Genomic DNA, 18,769 nt, shown 5'->3' with positions numbered 1-18,769 from the left:
AAGTTCTGTTATGCATTGAATGCTAAAAATAAGTAAAGTGAAAGAGGTGTGTGATGCAATTTGACCATTTTTATTGTGAGAATTGCAAAGGAAGAGGGGCCATCAAAGTTCTAACTTATGTCCGTTTTAAAGCCGCACTACATGCATTGAAAAAAATAAATATATTTTTAATTATAGGCTTTATAGGGGGGGAGGCGTCTCCGGAGCTGAACTGTTAATTTCATATTTGGGGACCTCTTGCTTCCCAATATACTTACCTCTGTAGAGGTGGCAGTACCTGCAGCCAGAGAACTGTGCCTAACAAAATGTCTTCTTTATGTCCCGCGGGCCAATAGGAAGCAATGATGTAATCAATTGCAGCTTCCTATTGGCCAGCGTGACCGGGACACTTAAACTGCACAGGGATACGGGCAGTACGTGCAGAGGTAAGTATGTCGGGAAGCAGGGCGAACCGGAGGTGAAAATAAAACAGTTCAGCTCCGAAAACGCCCTGCTTTAAAATAGATGTTATGCATATGACTGCTCTCTTTTCAGGACATTACAAAATAAATCTAAAATCTAAAAGTAAATGACCCCTTCCATCATTCTGGTAGAAAATTTCACAAGCATAGTGCTACATACTGTATGTAGTTACGAACTAAAACAACATATAAAACATTGACATTGGTTTTACAACAGCCTGCCTTCAATTAAAGCATTAGTATTTTTACAAACTGTCAAGTGACTCTCTAATCATACAGATTAAGAAGATTTCTTATAGGATTATTGGCTGAACCTTGATTGAATTAAAGTTACTCCTAAACACCTTACCATGATGGACAAGTCTCTTCCATTAGCACAAAGCTGCCGCATTGAGGAATATCAAATTCCAATGGCTGATGTAATTGCGACTACTGTCTGCAAACATCTGACTGACTGTAAGTACATCTGAACTGAAGCAGATGCTTCTTTAGCATAATTTCCCCTGGCTACATTTCCTAACCGGGTGATATTGTTTCCTTTCTGTGCTTGAGGAGCCCACAAGCATATTGCTCTGCAGTAGACTGTTCAGCTAGCAAGCTCTGTATTGTTTTCTGGAGGAGAATGTTTGAGACTCCTATGGAGAGAGTTGAGAACTTAATTTTTCAGGGTGGGGTACAATAATGTTACGTATCATAAAACTTTTGGTCAAGGCATTTGTTACTGGCTGAATTTTATTTTTGAGACTGAATGCTTACCATGCCTTTGCTATACCAGTTTTTGTCTTGGCATTTTGGAAAATGTGTTCCCCTTTTATCACTGTCTGCGCTCGACAAAGGTTTTGTTTGACAAGATACTATTGGTGTCTCTGCCGCTCCAGGGGAAACAAAATGGCTGTTCAGATCTTCTGGCAGATTCTGAGGGACTTTGACAGTCAAATATTTTTATTCTTTTGAACTTCTTGTGACCCCAGCCGTATTGGGGCAAATTAGTTGTGCAAGTGGATAAGATCCTGTGTCGAACACGTCCTTTTAAGGAAAGCTTTTGAAATTCCCACTCCTAAAACCATGAAGAAAAGTTTATAACATTGGCAAAAATCCAGGAGTTGTGGCGAAATTTGAAGCAGATTTTTCCATAGTGAGGTCATGTGAAACTTTTCCTTTTGGTTCTCCGTTCAGAAAGTTAAAAGCACTTTCCATAACTTAAACATTCTTGTCAATAAGCTGGTGAAACCATTTGCATGTCCTTGAAACGTATCATTTTAGAAGGCACATAGTGTGTGACGTTCTATACTGTATGTATGTACGTTGGATTAACCCATTCTCTGCAGGAAAGTCTAGAATTTCCAGAGACTACAGGCATACCCCGCATTAACGTACGCAATGGGACCGGAGCATGTATGTAAAGTGAAAATGTACTTAAAGTGAAGCACTGCCTTTTTCCCACTTTGATGCATGTCCTGTACTGCAATCGTCATATACGTGCATAACTGATGTAAATAATGCATTTGTAACAGGTTCTATAGTCTTAAAGCGGGGTATGCATGTATAGAAGATTTGGAACCATTCTCTGCCTGAGCTGTCTAAACAGATCAGTAAACACTGTATTTGTGAGGATAATGAAGGCTATGGACAACTTGATTACACCATTGGTTTATAGCAACATTCAGAAACAATGACAAAATGGCCTTATGCTAAATACTCATCTGTATATCTTCTCATTAGCAAGGGTCATTTAGTTAAATTCTTTGTCAAAGTATTTTAAGTCTACAACCACTTTACGGTATGGCCCATCTGCTCCCCCTGCAAAAAGCTCTCATAACCTCCCTAATGGAGGGAGAGCTGTCTTCGTAGACTGGTCATTGACAGGTGCTCTACAAAAACTGCAATTAAAAAGGTGGAATGGGCGAGCTAGAAAACACTAACCTCCAAGTCTTTTTACCAACTGAAATTGACAAACACATACAAAATATATGATACAGTGGATTTGGGTTCTGAGTTTACAGGAGTTGTGTTAATTTCAGTTGGTAAAGCAACCGGGGGTTAGTGAACCCTCCTCTGTTTTCAAGCTCACCTTTTTAATTGCAGTTCTTGCTGAGCACATGTGAATGATCAGGCTATTAAGACGGCTCTCCCTCCATTAGGCCGTGATACAGAAAACTGCAGACCGGGCGCTGCCGCGCAGCTCAACAACAAATTGGTACAATACAATGAATGTGTACATGCCTAGCTCGACGCGCACACAGACTGGAACTGCAGGGCGGCAGACAGGAGAACAGACCTAGGATTTTATTCTCAGCAGACGACTGACGCGTAATGTGAGCGGTTCAGCCAATGAGGTCGAATCGCTCACGGCCACGGCTGCCTCCTGGCTGCAATTCACATGTCGCTACATCCTAGTAGCACTCGTTTTCGCTACATCCTAGTAGCACTCGTTTTCATACAAATAATACATTGTGGCGTCATATTGGCCTGCGTGCCACGGGAGAGCCAGGGACCGGCAGCACCTACGGAGGCAAGTATCCCTGAAAACAGGGGATCCCTGAATGTGAAATTATAATGCGGTGCAGTTCCGGAGACCCCCTGCATCCTGCTTAGAGGGAGAAGGAGGCATTTTAGCATGGATTGCTGCTTGAAGTCGTCAATGTCGAGCAAGTTTTTTTTCTCTTTAGCAGCTGTAGCTCGGTTGGCGGAACCAGAGACATTTAAAGGTTGGGCAAGTTACAATCATGGGACTGCAGGGATTTGCATTGGTTAAGTGTTTCTTTTTTCCTCTCGATAAATTGAAACGCTACAATGCAATTCTATTTCTCTTTGTTTAGAGATCTTAAGTTATTCATGTTTAGGGCTTAATGGAAGTGTTCACAAACTAGTAAAAATGAACAGGTTGTTTCTTGTAATTAGTTGCTGTAGAACTATCCATTTTTTTAATTAGGTGATATTACTTGAAACACTATTCACAATTACCAAGTTATATTGAAGTTACAATGAAACATGAAAGCTTTCACTGATGTAATTCATTCTGTACTTTTTCAAATTTATTTGATAAAAAGATGTACTGTTTGAGGTTCCTCCTCGGAAAGCTGACGTGATAAAGTTTTGCAGAATATAAACATGCACTTTTAATCCTCTTCAGATCTTTGATTAGCTTAGGGGAGTGAGCCAAGCAAGATTGACTAGGCAAAATATTGAAAGCTACCAGTGCTTTTCCTTATCCATTTGAACCCCCTCTATGCAGCTATAGAAAAGGAAGGATTTAATTCTGATCACGATTAAAAGTCAAAAGGTAAAAGGCAGGAAACATTAGATTTCTAAAGAGAAAAAAAAGCTTTGTGCGCGATAATGTATACACTTATTTCTCAGGGCTGGATAAATGCACACACCACTCGCCATAAGTTAGTGCATTTGCCTTCCTGGTTTGTGCCCTCTTTTTCCTCCTGTTTCCACCCACGGACCCATCTCATCATTTCAGTACTTTCAGCAATACTTGTTTTAGTTTATGATGTCGAACCACAGGACAAAGAACCACTCCTGGCGGCCCTTCTAATATAAAGGAAAAAAGGGGCGGCTGGAAGGGAGGAGGAAACAATGTGTCTGCACTTGTCATTTGGTTTTAGACGGAGTAAATTTTAAACCTTAGCTGTTAAACAAGACATGAGGATGCCAAAAAATCGTGTCTTGTGTGTCTGGCGGGTGTGTGTCTGGTGTGTGTCTGTTTGCAAGGGCTTGAAGGAGGTGGGAGGAAAGCTGAAATGAGTGAGACATAGAAACAAAAAAAAACCACAAGTGTGATTGTACATCTAATTTTGATGGCCTAAGACAGTCGTGCTGGCTAGTGCAGTCCGTAGGACCACATTCATTGTGGTTTAAAAAAAAATGTATTTATTTAATTTTTGTACAGGACGTTTGTATATTTCATCACCAGTGAGCTGCTGCAATCTAGCACTGGGTAACCCTCCGCTCTCTACCGGTCATTAGCCAATCACTTGGTTTCTATACATTAGAATATAACTGGGGGCGCAACATTTTTCTGGGGGAGTGCTGGCGGTTGCAGATTCCCCATGCTCTTCCCCAAGGCATAAAAATAAAATGCCAGGGGATAGCGTGAGGCCTCTGGAACCTCAACTTACTGTGATTGTCGGCGCCTGGAAGCGTCTCATGTGGCTTGACATCACACGCGCATTGCCATAGCAACACTGCATCAAATGATGCTGCGCGTCACGTGACATCACATGGCCCAGCGCGTCATTTGACGCCACACTGAGTGAAGGGGGGGGTGAGGGGCGAGCACCGGGGGACACAAGGCAGGGGTGTGCAGGAGCAAAAGTTTGCGCACCCCTTGAATAGAGTGCATGTCATTTTGGGGCCTTTCCTTTGCCAATCTCATGAGTGATTCTCTGGCTCTGATACCCTCTTACTATCTGATTACTCCCCTAGTGCACCCTATTCTCCCACTAGCTGGATGTGTGGGTGTCTCCCCCCATATCGCCTAGTGTAGTCTGTGTATTTATGAAGCTCTGTATATATTATTACAATGTTATGTATGCATGTCAGGCTGGGTCATAACAATTTCAAGTGAGCATGAAGGGGGTTATTCATAAAATGGTGATAGTGTTGACGGAGGCACTATCGCAGTTTAATGAATTAAACTGCCAAGTCTGCAGTTCTATATGCTTACTCTAGAGCACTGCACTTTGACTAGTTTTCCAAAGCGGCTAGATCAGTCGAAAAATTACGAGGGCGGTCAAAAGAATATTGTAAAGTTGTCTTAAATACATTTAAAGACCTAAATTTTCAAGATATTTAGTAGAACATCTCTACCATATATTTGTTACGTTTGCCGAAAAGTGAATGTGTGTGAAACTGCACTTTGCTATTGATTATCTCACTGCGGTTGTTCAGACTGCTGACACTGTCCCTTGTGAGGGGAGGGGGGGGGGGGGATATTGGGGGTCTGCTTTAAAGAGAACAATGCCAAATACTCCAAGCATGGTATATTTACACAACAAATGTTTTCCCTTTTGGACACATCCATTTGGTTGGTGCTTGTCTGCACATTTTTTACATAACATTAGTGGGGAACTTGATTATTATCCATTTATAGAAATCACCATAAGCCTCATTGATTTCAAGTGTTTCTATTTCCTGAAAAATTACCTTCAGGAAGAGGCGTTTACTTTGTAATTCAGCTTTCCAAAGGGTCCAGCCATGACATGGCAAAAAAAGGAGTAAAAGGGCCACAGGTATTTCATTTTTAATACATTTAAAGACTTAATTATACACCTTTACCATATATATTTAATTACCTTGCCTTGCAAATTTTTTGTGTGAAATGATCTTGGCTACCTGAGCAACTACAATAGAAGATAATAGGATACACAGAACCCAAGGGTCACTCGGAGGCTTTTGCTGGCCAGATTTGACCTGTGGGCTGCCAGTTAAAGCCCTATTGTAATAAAAAAAATAAAAATAAACAATAGTATTGTAGCTTGTAGGGGGGAAATGGGAAGCAGAACTTCAAATCAGGAATACAGTGTTTATGAAGAAGCACAAATCAATTTCCTGTTGAACCTAAAAGTTGGTTATATCCCATCTTGTTTTTAGGTTTAAACAAAGTCCAGCACGACAGGCCCAGATCAGTGCGTCTGTCTGGATAGCACCGGATATTCATTGCTTTTGAGTTCTGTTAAAAAGGTTGCAGTGAGCACTATTTCTGTCTGCAATTACCATGGATACATTTTTTTTTTTGCTGCTCATCTCCACAGTAATTGTTCGAATAAGGAGTATAAAAGATCTCGAGCCTCCTTGTAACATTGTGCAGCTGTTGGTGTATTAACCGTGTGTTCTCAATGTTAAAGGCACTCCTGATTTAAATCACATTTTTGCTTCACATACTGAAGGACTTGGTGTAAACATATTTACCTTGTTAAAGCTGATATCCTGGCTGCTTTCCATTATTGTTTTTTAACCCCTTATGGGGCTAGTTAGGTGGAATTGCTGCTTTCTTTCATCATTTTCTCATTTAACTGTATGGACTGTAGCTCATCAAAGCAGCAGTCCAAGCTGCTGTTTAAATAATAAAAAAATCAAATCCCTTTAATAGGTGCATCAATACAATTCACACAATAAGTAATTAGTGCTGTTGCCAATCGATTAATTCCACTGTGATTGATCGGCGAAGGTTTGGCTCAGGGGTTCACTAACTAACTAACTGGCTGTCAGTGCAGCAGAAAAGAACCAAAGATGCAAAGGTCTGTGGGGAAGATCATGTGACCAGGCAGTCACTAGATACAATTGGTGCACTGCTAGAGGGGGCAGGGCTCATAAAGGGTGTGCCAGAGCCTGTTTCAGACGAGGAATGGGATGTGACTTTGTAAATGGTTGCTATAGAAACAAAAAATGCTTGTTACATTATAATACACAAATGTCATTCAGAGTTAAAAAAAAAAGTATTTTCTCATAGTACAGAATTGATTTATTAATAAAAAAAGTGTGGGATATTGCTTGGTCGATAGCTTTAAGTGAACTAATGAACCGTTCTGATGCAGAATATGCTTATTTATAATTTACTTCGTAATGCAGTCGCATTATACAGCAGGAAGACATGAAAGTAACAGTACAATATAGAATATAATAACATGCATGATCACATGCTGAAACAAAAGGTGTAAAGGTTCCTGCCCAGGTGAGCTTATGTGGAGAAGTGAATACCATTTTTTGTTTGTTTACCAAAATGTGTTCTGTGCACACATTCGAAGGTGGATTGCACAGTTAATGTAGACGTATTCACCTGAATCTCCCGTTTTCATGCCGCAAACATTTTTAAACCCTGAAATATGAACTGTGCTGGAGATATGCCTATTTTAGTAGAGTCCCAAGCATTATATATGTCCCCTCAAACCAACCTCCTAACATCTGGAGAAACCTGTGCTCAATGGGATATGCAAAGTATGTTTAAATTACACTCGCCCCACACCACCTAAATGATTTCACCTAGTGATCTACCACAGGGGAGCGTAAACTTTTGCTACTGCGCCCCTCTGTCTTGCCTGCCCCGGCTCTCGCTCCCCCGCCTACTTTACATCCACGTCAAATGATGCTGCGGGGTCATGTGGTGTCACGTCGCGTGACCCGCGGCGTCATTTGATGCGTGTTGCCTTGGCGATGCATCACAGCCGGCTGAATCCTGGTAAGGGAGTGTTGCAGGGGCATCGCGATCCCCCGGCCTTTAATTTAAATGCCTTGGGAGGAGCACGGGGCCTCTGCAACCGCCCGTGCCTACCTCTTCCACTCCCCCCCCCAAATCTTGCCCTGGGGGTGGCGCACCCCTGACTGATGTACCAGATACCCGGCCATATTTTTAGTACTGGAAATTACCTGGATCTGGCACAGCGTGCTGGTACTGGGTACTTCCGTCCCGCTCTGCTCCTTCGTCAATCACCCGCCCCCACCTTCTTTCGTGGTGGCGGGAGAAGAGGACACAGAATGGCAGGAGCAGGGCAACAGAGTAGGATGGCAGCCGGCGGCGGATGAAGACATCAGCCAGCAAAGTAGGGGGATGTCAGCCAGTGGTGGAGGGAGAGGAGGATGGCAGAGGATGTCTGCCGGTGGGAGAGAAGGATGATGTCAGGCGGCAGAGGGAGAAGAGAACAGAGGATGGCATACCTGGGCACTGTAAAGGCTGAGCTCTGCTTTGAACCTTACTGGCAGGGCTTGTATGGTCTAACAGCACATTGCTGCTTTCTGTTACTAGAGAATACCAATATAGAAATATAATCATCTTGCTACATTGTGGGAGCATTTGTTTACCTTTGTGTCACTGAGGTGCAGAGGGAAGGCAGGCAACCACAAGGTGAAATGTGGAACCCTGAGTTCCTGTCATGCAGGGCTTTCCAAATCTTCTTGTGATAGACACTGGAGGCAGAGAGCAAGGGGAGGCATTAGGCCAAAGAAACACATTAATGTGGATCAAAAAGGATTTGCTTTAATGTGTAATCTTTAGGTACACAAAGAATGTGCATATCATTGCTATGAACACTGGTTAAGAGGGGTTAAACAGATTATCACCCTCCGCCAGTAGAAATCTTTAGTGCTGCTGCTGTGTGGAAGCATTAATATAGATTGTATTTCAGCCTTCAGCAGTTCCAATGTTTCTACTGAATGAAGTTCTAAGTACATTATACAGAGACTGCAGTGGTTGTTTGCTGATACAGAACGTTGTCTTCTAAATGTTATGACAATGTATGCTATAACATACAGTAAAACAGTGTTTGTTTTAACTTTCTTCATGAAGCCGTTCTAGTTATTAAGGCTCATAAGCAATCTTAAATTCTGTCACGTTTGGTAAAGATATAAAAATGATAGACATTCTTGTTTTGTTTTTCAGATTGCTCTGAAATATGACTCTCAGGTAGAAGAGGATCTACGTCTCTGGATAGAAGACGTAACTGGTATGAGAATTGGTGAAAACTTCCAACTTGGCTTGAGGGATGGTGTCATTCTCTGCAAGTAAGCACACTATTAATTTTTATAGTCTGCATCAAATCTTACAAAGTCAATACTAGTACATTTCATTTTTATTTTTTAAAGGAATGTTGATAGAAATACATTCTTGGTCTTTACCCTAGCATGTTAGATCTGTGATAAGATAACTTAAAGCAGGAATATGTTTAGCTAGATCTGTAAGGTGACTTCCATGCCAAATTGTTTATACACGCGCACACGCACACACACTTTAATCTTGAGCCAAGTTCTAATATAAATTAGAACTAATTACCTAACTTTGCTCGATTTTGTGAGTTTCTTTCGTTATAGTGTTTCCAATAATGTATTAAATACAGATATGCTAAAAAAAAGGCTATTTTCTAAGCATGCTTATTTTTGTATTTTTAGTCTCATTAATAAACTGAAGCCTGGATCAGTAAAGAAAATCAATGCTGCTAAAATAAACTGGCATAAGGTATGAAGCATTTTGGGTCTTTACCGTTTGCGGTTTTAAAGAATTTAATGGACTTTCTGTGTATTTTAAAATATTGAACACTTTCTGTGTATTTTTAAAATATTGAACGTAAAATATTACATTTATGTAAACTCATGAAGGGTTTTAAAAATGTAACTGAATTTGATCAGTTAAAAATTCATCTTGTTTTTTTGCTTAGATGCAACATAGAATAGGCTTTGTTTTCAAGTTGGCTATTTGGTTTTATGCAGTAATAGTCATTATTTGATCTATACAACAAGAGGTATACATGTCCCATGTATAGAATTTTGCATAATTTAAGAGAAACCATGTAAGCAAACGTTGTTGTTGTTATTTTAGGTATACTGTTGACTATTTTAAGAGTTGCAATATTTTTACAGAAAAAATGCATCTCAAACTTTCTGGCTTTATCAAGAAAAGTAACAAAGCATCAATTCTGCCTGCTGCTTTTTACAGTGTGTGTGTGTCTTTGGAGCTGAATCATACTAGCTTCTGCTCGGGGCACCCCTGTTACCGGTGTGAAAATAATGCTGTTTAGCTCTGGGGGATGGGTATAGTAGGGGGGTGGTTCTGCTTTAAAATAAAACCACCACACTCTATTTTAACAAATGTCAAGATGCAGTGTTTTTGCTTTGTACAATTTGACTTTGCCTTTAATCGGCATTAAAGATCTAGAACATTACATCTGACTACTATCTCTCCTATCTACATCTTCTATATCGATCAATTAAAAGAATTCAGTGTAACTGGGCAGCATCTGTATCAGTTGTTCATCTGGCAGCAGAGGGATTAAGGTTCTAAAGAGGTTGTATTTCTCTGCTTTATGGAATCATATCCACCTTCTGCAGACTTAAATATATGTGAATAAGTAAATAAAACTTACAACAAATATGGTGTTATAGGCAGCACTCCATGGCTTAATAAAGATAAAGTACGTAAGGTGCACGGGAATGACGGGACCCTCCCAAAACTAATGCAGGAAATTGGTGGGTGTTCTCAGCACTCAAAGAGAAAATATAAATATTCAACACTGAAATGTCAAAATGATGTTATTGTAACATAACACTTGTGCAGAATATATACCGTCACAGATTCTACAATAACTATATTTAGGGATCTAAGTGTACAAACATAAGCCAGACTGGCGTAAGAGGGAGGGGAAGGGGGAACAAAGGGGGGAGGGGGGAAATGTGAGGGGAAATGCCACCAATAGGCAAAAGAGTAGCTGCTGTGGTGGGGCAATGTTTCGGGGCAGAATGCCCCTTCCTAAAGCCCGGTCCCACAGATCCTCAAAAAAGAGGAACCTGTGGTACTTCCCCTTAACCCAAACCACATAATTCTCCCTCCGTAAAATAAAATGATGAAATCACTATACCAAACGATACCAGGTTGTACTACCAAAGGCAGGGAAATCAAACCATGGGTAAAAGCCCTAGTGAATTCTAGCAAAAACGCTAGAGCAAGGAAGCAAATGTTCCACCCAAATAATGTAATGTATGGGCCATACGTGTGACACTCTATATGCTGCAAATCCGTATGTGTAGCTGCAGACTGGTGGCTACATAGACGGATTTGCAGCACTGATCGTGTATTTTGTTCCGAAACATTGGGCCAGTTCCCCATAAGGTTATTCATATAGGTTCTCTCTGTTATTGACTCTGTCCCTGCTTTTATTATATTTTGACCCCTTGCTGGTTATGTGCTTGCATTTGTGCATAAGAGTAGTGCTTACACTCTAACCTATATCTATGTACCATATACACTGTACTGGTGCATGATTTGGGCTTTAGTTCTCTTAAGGTTGATTTTACAAGTGATTTCCCTGCCTTTGGTAGTACAACCTTGTATCATCGTTTGGTGTAGTGATTTCATCATTTTATACGGAGGGAGACTTGTGGTTTGGGTTAAAGGGAAGTACCGCAGGTTCCTCCTTTTTTTTGGAGTATCTGTGGGAACTGGCCTATGGAAGGGGAATTGTGCCCCAAAACATTGCGCATCCCCCCAGCTCCACCACAGCTTTTTGCCTATTGTGGCATTTTCCCTCACATTTTTCTCCCCTTTTTTTTTTCTCTGTTCCCCTCCCTTCTCATGCTGGTCTGGTTTGTTTGTACACTTAGATCCCTAAAGGTAGTTATTATTGTAGAATCTGTGACTGTATATATTCCGTACAAGTGTTGTTACAATATCATTTTGACATATTTCTGTGTTGAATTATTATTTATATTTTCTGAGTGCTGGGGACACCCACCAATTTCCAGTAAATAAAACTTAGTTGCTCATAATTCCTATTATCCCAAAGCTGGGATTTTAATGTGTTTATTTATTTGTTGGACAATGCAGTCTCTAATAGTATAACTTTCTTCTCTAGTTGGAGAACATTGGGAACTTTATTAGGGCTATGCAGGAGTATGGAATGAAGCCCCATGATAATTTTGAAGCCAATGACCTGTTTGAGAATGGAAACATGACCCAGGTTCAGACATCTTTGGTGGGCTTAGCTGGTCTGGTAAGCACATGTACATGTTTGTCTTTCATTAGTCTAGCCTTTGCTCTTGGTAACTAGGCTTCATTAAACCAAAGCAGTTGAAATAGAATTCAGAGGAGACCATGAATTGTAAGCAAACAAAGTAATTGGTAGCATTTAGTTTTAATACGGAAATTGCGTCATCCATAAATAAAGATCCAAACTCTTAAAGGGGCTATGCCCAAAGTGAACATGTTTAAGGTGTTGCATCTGGGCAATTGTTTAACCCAAATTTGTATTACACCTATAAGTATTTTTTGTTGAAGTTGGTTTCAAAACTTGTTTGCAGAGACTTGGCATGGGTTTAATTTTTTTTTTTTCCCCTCTGGCTGGTCCCATTTTTTCTGTCACTGTTAAAGTTGGAGCCCTCTCTATACACCTACTTTTTAGCTTTTAATAAGGAGAGGAGTGGGATAAGAGTAAAGTAAACACTTGATAGTCACACTTCCCCATTTAGAGGGACCTACGAAATTCCATTTGTAATTTCCCCAAAAATGGAAGCAGCCAAAGCTTTGCTTTTAGCACTGTTGGGAAACCTCATTTTGTAAATGTAACAGTCATAGCCTTCCCTAAACCAATCTGACTAGCTACAAGGGATCGCACAATTTAAGGGAGCTGATTCTATAAAGTCAGTAGCAACAGATGGCATAGTGATTGGCCCAAATCTCCCATTTAAGTCAGACTTTATATAATCCGCCTCTAAATGTAATGAACACGGGGGGGGGGGGGGGGAGGGGGGTGATACAAGACTTGGACTTTAAATGTGACAAAGATGACAAAGTTCAATTGAAAACTTTGTTGCATTTTGTGCTCATTGTAGGCAAAGACTAGAGGATTTCACACTACAGCAGATATCGGTGTCAAGTATGCAGAAAAGCAAAAAAGGCAATTTGATGATGAAAAAATGAAAGCAGGACAAAGTGTTATTGGTTTACAGGTAAAATTACATTACATATACAGTTATATTTAACACTTATTGTGCGCTACATTTTTCCATGGTTTATGTAAATTTGTTGAACATGTGACCCGTAGTGATATACAAAGAAAATTGTTGGTCTTTGATGTTGCAGTGACTGGTAAAAAGCACCTTGATCCTCTATTAATGTTATCTGCTTATGAAAATGTAATGTTACATAGTTACATAGTAGATGAGGTTGAAAAAAGACGTACGTCCATCAAGTTCAACCTATGCTAAATTCAGACAACAGATACTTTATTCTATATCTATACTTACTTATTGATCCAGAGGAAGGCAAACAAAAAACCCCCATTAAGGGGAAAAATTAATTCCTTCCTGACTCCAAGAATTGGCAATCGGATTAATCCCTGGATCAACATCCTTCCCATGTATACTTATTTGGTATATCCCTGTATACCTTTCCCATCTAAAAAGATGTCCAACCTTTTTTTGAACAAATCTATTGTATCTGCCATCACAGTCTCCATGGGTAATGAATTCCACATTTTAACTGCCCTTACTGTAAAGAACCCTTTCCTTTGTTGCTGGTGAAATTTCCTTTCCTCCAACCTTAAGGGATGGCCCGAGTCCTTTGTACTGCCCGTGGGATGAATAGTTCTTTTGAAAGCTCCTTGTATTGTCCCTGAATATATTTGTATATGTTTCATGGTGTAAAACAAAATCCAACTTTTAGATTTTGTATTCTACAGAGATAAACGTAGGTCTATCACTTTGTTTCATGACTTTTTAAATTTTTATTATATCTGTGTCTGTCGAGCGGTATCTAGCCTATCTATCCTATTTATCTCTCCTTAAAGCAGTGGTTTTCAACCAGGGTTCCATGAGCACCCCTCGAGGGGGGGAAAGGGGTGTTTCACTCCTGAACTGGTCCAGACAGGAGGTTAGAGAGAATGGGAGGGTGCGCACAGGGGAGAGGGAGCGTAGGGGGAATGGGGGGCAAAGGTTGGGGTTCCCCAGAATGTCAAAATTAAATTCTGGGGTTCCCTAACCAAAGAGAGGTTTAAAACCACTGGCTTAAAGTAACAATCTCCCCAGTGACCTCTTCTCTTCTATTTTTACTTGCATGAACTGGGAGGTCCCCTGGAGTTGATCAGTGGTCCATCTGTGGACCTTGGAGATGTAGATGTTTTTTTGAGTACGCCAGTTTGGCACAAAACATTAAATATGGTGGTGGACTACAAACATGGCCATTAGGGTTTGATGTTGTTGCTTTTCTATTTGTCATTGAAGCAAGCCTCAACATCGGCCACCATATTGTTTCCACAACTTGCTGGGAAAAATGGGGTATTATTAAAGATCTCTGGGAACCTCACAGTTCTGACAATATTTAATCAAAAAACCTTTACAGCTGGGATTGCTGCTTTAATCCTCCACACATTTTGAAGCCTTCTAGTTGCAGGATCAGGTCTTTATAGTACTGGTATTTTTGGATATCAACCTACAATGCTGCTTTACCTCTCAATAGATAATTAAAGTGTAATATTACTTGCATTTGTACTGCTGGCCTGTTTTTTTTAAAGCCTTCATTTTGTTTTATTTTTGTGTTTCTAGATGGGAACCAACAAATGTGCAAGTCAAGCAGGTATGACAGCCTATGGGACCAGACGACATCTTTATGACCCAAAGATGCAAACTGATAAACCATTTGATCAGACGACAATAAGCTTACAGATGGGAACGAACAAAGGTGCTAGTCAGGTAAACACACACAGCTATCATGAATTTTAATTAGAATACAGATTTCCCCCAATAGGGGAGGCTATTTCTGTGTAAAATCTTGTATTGCCATTTTGCATAAATGGTAGGAATAATACTTGAAATCTGGTGTTTGGGTGGCTTCATATTTTTCTATTGAAAGCCCAGCTAAAGAGAAACAGATTTGCCTCTCCTCATCTTGAATCCAGTAGAGATGGCGCATTCTGATGTACAGACATGATTTTGTTTGGGTCATCTCATGAAATAAAATAAAAAAGGGAAAGTAGCGCTACTCACTATCCTAAAATTATTAAATAAACAAAAAGTCAAGTGTAAACACAACACAAATGTGTAAATAGAGGAAGATTAAAGAGTCCAATATAGTTATACTTAAGTCCAGCAGCCAGAGTCCAGGAGGGAGTTCCACGTCCCTCCAAATGTGAGCAGAGAAGAAGTGTGTCCTCCGGCGTGTTGACTCAGGTGTTGTTGAGGATAGTCCAGATAATTGCAAAAGAAGACAATACATCAATAAAGATTATATGCCTACTAAAGTACTTATAATAAAGTACTTGCACTTATAAATTAAATGTGGTTTGTAATGATAACTTTCATCCCATCCGGAATAGCAGAAGTTAATCAGGAAAGGCTAGGTCTCCAATGTATAAAGAGTATGCAATGGAAAGAAGAGAAAAAGAGCATGGCACAATACATTTAACTAGAGACTGGTTAGAACAATATTGCACTTAGAGCCGATATGTATCAAAACAGCGTTTTGGATAGCTTCCCAGCGTGTGGTAGTTGGCTTCTCCACTGTGATGGTAGTCCTGCTCACACCAGATTTTAGAGTCCACAGCCCCCTTCAGTGATGTCAGCTGTGTCCGTCACCTCCGTTTCTGAATGACTGGAGATACTGCACCTCTCTTGCTCCCCTGTGCCTTGCGCACGGTCAGGAGTGCCTGGAGGAGATGTTACAGCAGTGTCTCGGCAGCATCCGCATCCACACACTGGTTTCCACGGATCAAACAGCCGGCAGCTTCAGCAAAGGGGAATCCACACGTCAGACGTCACAGGGAGCTACAGTGTCTTGCAAGTCCAAATCGAACTAGTTTCGCTACTGCTTCATCAGAGATATCTCTGCATACATTGGAGACCTAGCCTTTCCTGATTAACCCCTGCTACTCCAGACGGGAAGAAAATGATCATTACAAGCCACATTTAATTTTAGTGTAACTACTTTAATATAAGTACTTTAGTAGGTATATAACATTTATTGATATATTTTTGTCTTTTGCATTTATCTGTACTATCCTCAACAACTACACCTGAGTCAACACACCAGAGAACACCTTTTCTACTCATCTCATGAAATGGCTTATTATCAAACGGGTCTAACCTAATTCCTGTAGTAACATTCTTGGAAAATATAGTTAAAATGGAAATGTGAGGATAGCAGACCTGAACCACATTAAACGGTGAATGCATTAATTAAAGCAGTGAAACGTGATATTTTAGAAGTGGTAAATAAATCCGTTCTGTAGTATTAGATCAGGGGGGCGCAAACCTTTTTCCCTGCGCCCCCCTGCCGACAGTCTCCTCACTCCCGCGCCCCCCCCCCCTCACTCCCACTTACCTCCGCTCCGGTGTCATGTCACGTTGCCATAGCAACATGACGTCACATGACCTCGCAGCGGCATTTGACGCCACGTTGCCATGGCGACACGGGAAGGAAGACGCCGGAGCCAAGGTAAGTAAAGGCTTACAGAGGCCCTGCAGCAGCCCCGGCACTTAATTTAAGTGCATTCGGGAAGCGCGTGGGGCCTCTGTAAACCCCGCGCCCCCCCTGAGGGTCGCGTCCCCCAATTTGCGCACCGCTGTATTAGATAATGGTGGTTTTTTGTTAAACTCTTAATGCCATTTCAAATGTATTTATTAAAAACACATCCTTTGTTTTCTATAGCTGGTTTTAGCACGCTTTCCCAGCAGTGCAAGATCTTTGCAACGTTTTCCTATTTGTGATAATTTTTTAATCTTCCCAGCAGTTTGAGCTGTAATTTTATCAATGTTACCTAAGTAATAAAAGAATACATTGTAGCTGCTGAGTTGCACTGAAGGATTGAAACTGAAAGGTGGCCATTGTTCGGCACACAATCAATATTTTTGCAGATTTTATAACGAGCCCGAAAATGATTGCCACCTTGGGTAAGAATGGTAGAGAATGTAGAATGGCTGCTTTAATCATTATATTCACAAACCTGCTGTGGCATTTATGGGAAGTTCATTGCAATTGTATTTTACACAATATAACAAAGTTATTTTGCTAATCGTAGCAATTAATGTACCTATGTAAGTTAGCAGAATTATCACATTTTTTTTTTTTTAATGAAATGTTAAATGTGATGGTGTTTTCTCCCCCCCCCTCCTTTTTCTAGGCTGGCATGTCAGCACCAGGAACACGAAGAGATATATATGATCAGAAGGGAATTGGACAGCCATTGGACAACTCTACCATATCATTACAGATGGGAACCAACAAAGTGGCCTCCCAGAAAGGAATGAGTGTGTATGGCCTTGGGCGGCAAGTGTATGATCCCAAGTACTGCGCTGCCCCAACAGAACCCATAATTCACAACGGAAGCCAAGGAACGGGAACAAATGGATCAGAAATCAGTGATAGTGATTATCAGGCAGAGTACCCTGATGATTATCAGGGAGAGTATCCTGATGACTATCCTAGAGATTATCATGGGCAGTACAGTGACCAGGGCATAGATTATTAGATATGTACAGTGTGCTCAGTATTAGTTCATTATTTTATTCAATGAAGACCAAGCTAGCCTTCTGTAATTTTACCTGTCTTCCTTAAACACTTACTATGCTTTAATATTGAAACAAAATTTGCCTTACATACATTCCTTTTTAATTTCCGCCTCCCTAGTTGCCTTCTAGTGCTGAGACTGATTTATTCTACAGCATTACCAATAATTGCATATGAAGTAAAAAAGGAATACTGTGAATGAAGGGAGCATTTGTACAGTCAATTAATTATGCTATTCCAGGACTATGCATTTTTGCTATCCATATAGGGTGCATGCAAGTACGATAACATTTTTAACTTTTTTTTATTTTATTTGTATCAGCGATTTAGTAATGAAAATAATGGTATCGCAATGGCTGAGAATGTGTTTATGGTCAATTAGATTTTAAATTAATATGTGCCTACATGTTTGTTGATTCCTTAAACACGTAATATTAACTGCTTTGTTTTGAGAGCTATATTGTGATAATATAACCGTGGCCTTGATGCTTTACATTTGTGGTTAACATGACTGCAAGTCACCACGGAAGCTTCATGTGGTCACATGCAGCCTTGCAAGTAAGATACCAATTTACAGGTGCCTGCTGGAAAATATTTGGGGACCCACTTAAAGGTTATATAGTTACATGGTAAAAATATTTCTTCAAATTCCATTCGCCTGCTAATATAACTTGAGACCCGGGAGCCTGGCATTTTACAAGGCTGGCTATATGATATTCTAATTTTTGGCCTAACTGGACTCTCTTTACTACTTCCTGTGTGTGACTGATCCAATTTTTTTTATGAAAATTCAGTTGAAAACGTGGCCAAATGGAATGGTATAAAGATTACGGAGTAGATGCAATACTGAGCACCAAATTTATGCTGAACCTGTTGCTATTCCCATTCCTGTGTTGCTGCTGTGAGGCTTATTAAGAAAGCCCAGACATGTTTAAGCTGCCCCTCTACTCTTAATGAGTTGTCCTTGATTAAAAGGGAGCCTGTATAAAGTTTTAGGACCAGGCAGACATCTTAGTGACTGCATTTACTTTTTGTCTGTGCCATATTGTACTCGTTTAGAGGTGCTTAGTTTCTTTTATCTGTATTTATTGCCACATATCTCAGCATAAACTGATCCCAATGTATTTTTTATAAATAAATGTTGATATTTTTTTCTTCTTGAAGATCAAACATCTGCTCCAATACTTGTCGTCTGTATAGTTCTTTGTATATTGGAATGCCACTCATAATATACTCAGGTGGTGGCCTTTAGTGATATCTGCTAAAATCCTGTTCTATTGAATCAAAGCGTAATATGGTCCATATGTTTTTTTGCAAG

The 18,769-nt window shown here is 40.3% G+C and overlaps 1 protein-coding gene across 1 annotated transcript in view; it reads left to right on the top strand.

Moving 5' to 3' along the window:
- CNN3 (calponin 3) overlaps positions 1-18,621 on the top strand; it is a 26,296-nt gene extending 7,675 nt beyond the window's left edge. Inside the window, exons 2-7 of the mRNA XM_075616455.1 lie at positions 8,845-8,966; positions 9,351-9,417; positions 11,807-11,944; positions 12,783-12,899; positions 14,493-14,639; positions 17,066-18,621. Of these exons, the coding sequence (XP_075472570.1) occupies positions 8,845-8,966; positions 9,351-9,417; positions 11,807-11,944; positions 12,783-12,899; positions 14,493-14,639; positions 17,066-17,413 (939 nt within the window). The 3' untranslated portion in view covers positions 17,414-18,621. The remainder of the gene's footprint in view (positions 1-8,844; positions 8,967-9,350; positions 9,418-11,806; positions 11,945-12,782; positions 12,900-14,492; positions 14,640-17,065) is intronic.
- The last annotated feature ends 148 nt before the right edge of the window (positions 18,622-18,769 follow it).

This window comes from Ascaphus truei, chromosome 10, assembly GCF_040206685.1.
Source record: "Ascaphus truei isolate aAscTru1 chromosome 10, aAscTru1.hap1, whole genome shotgun sequence".
In the NCBI taxonomy this organism is placed as follows: domain Eukaryota; kingdom Metazoa; phylum Chordata; class Amphibia; order Anura; family Ascaphidae; genus Ascaphus; species Ascaphus truei.
This window is presented reverse-complemented; position numbering and strand designations above follow the sequence as displayed.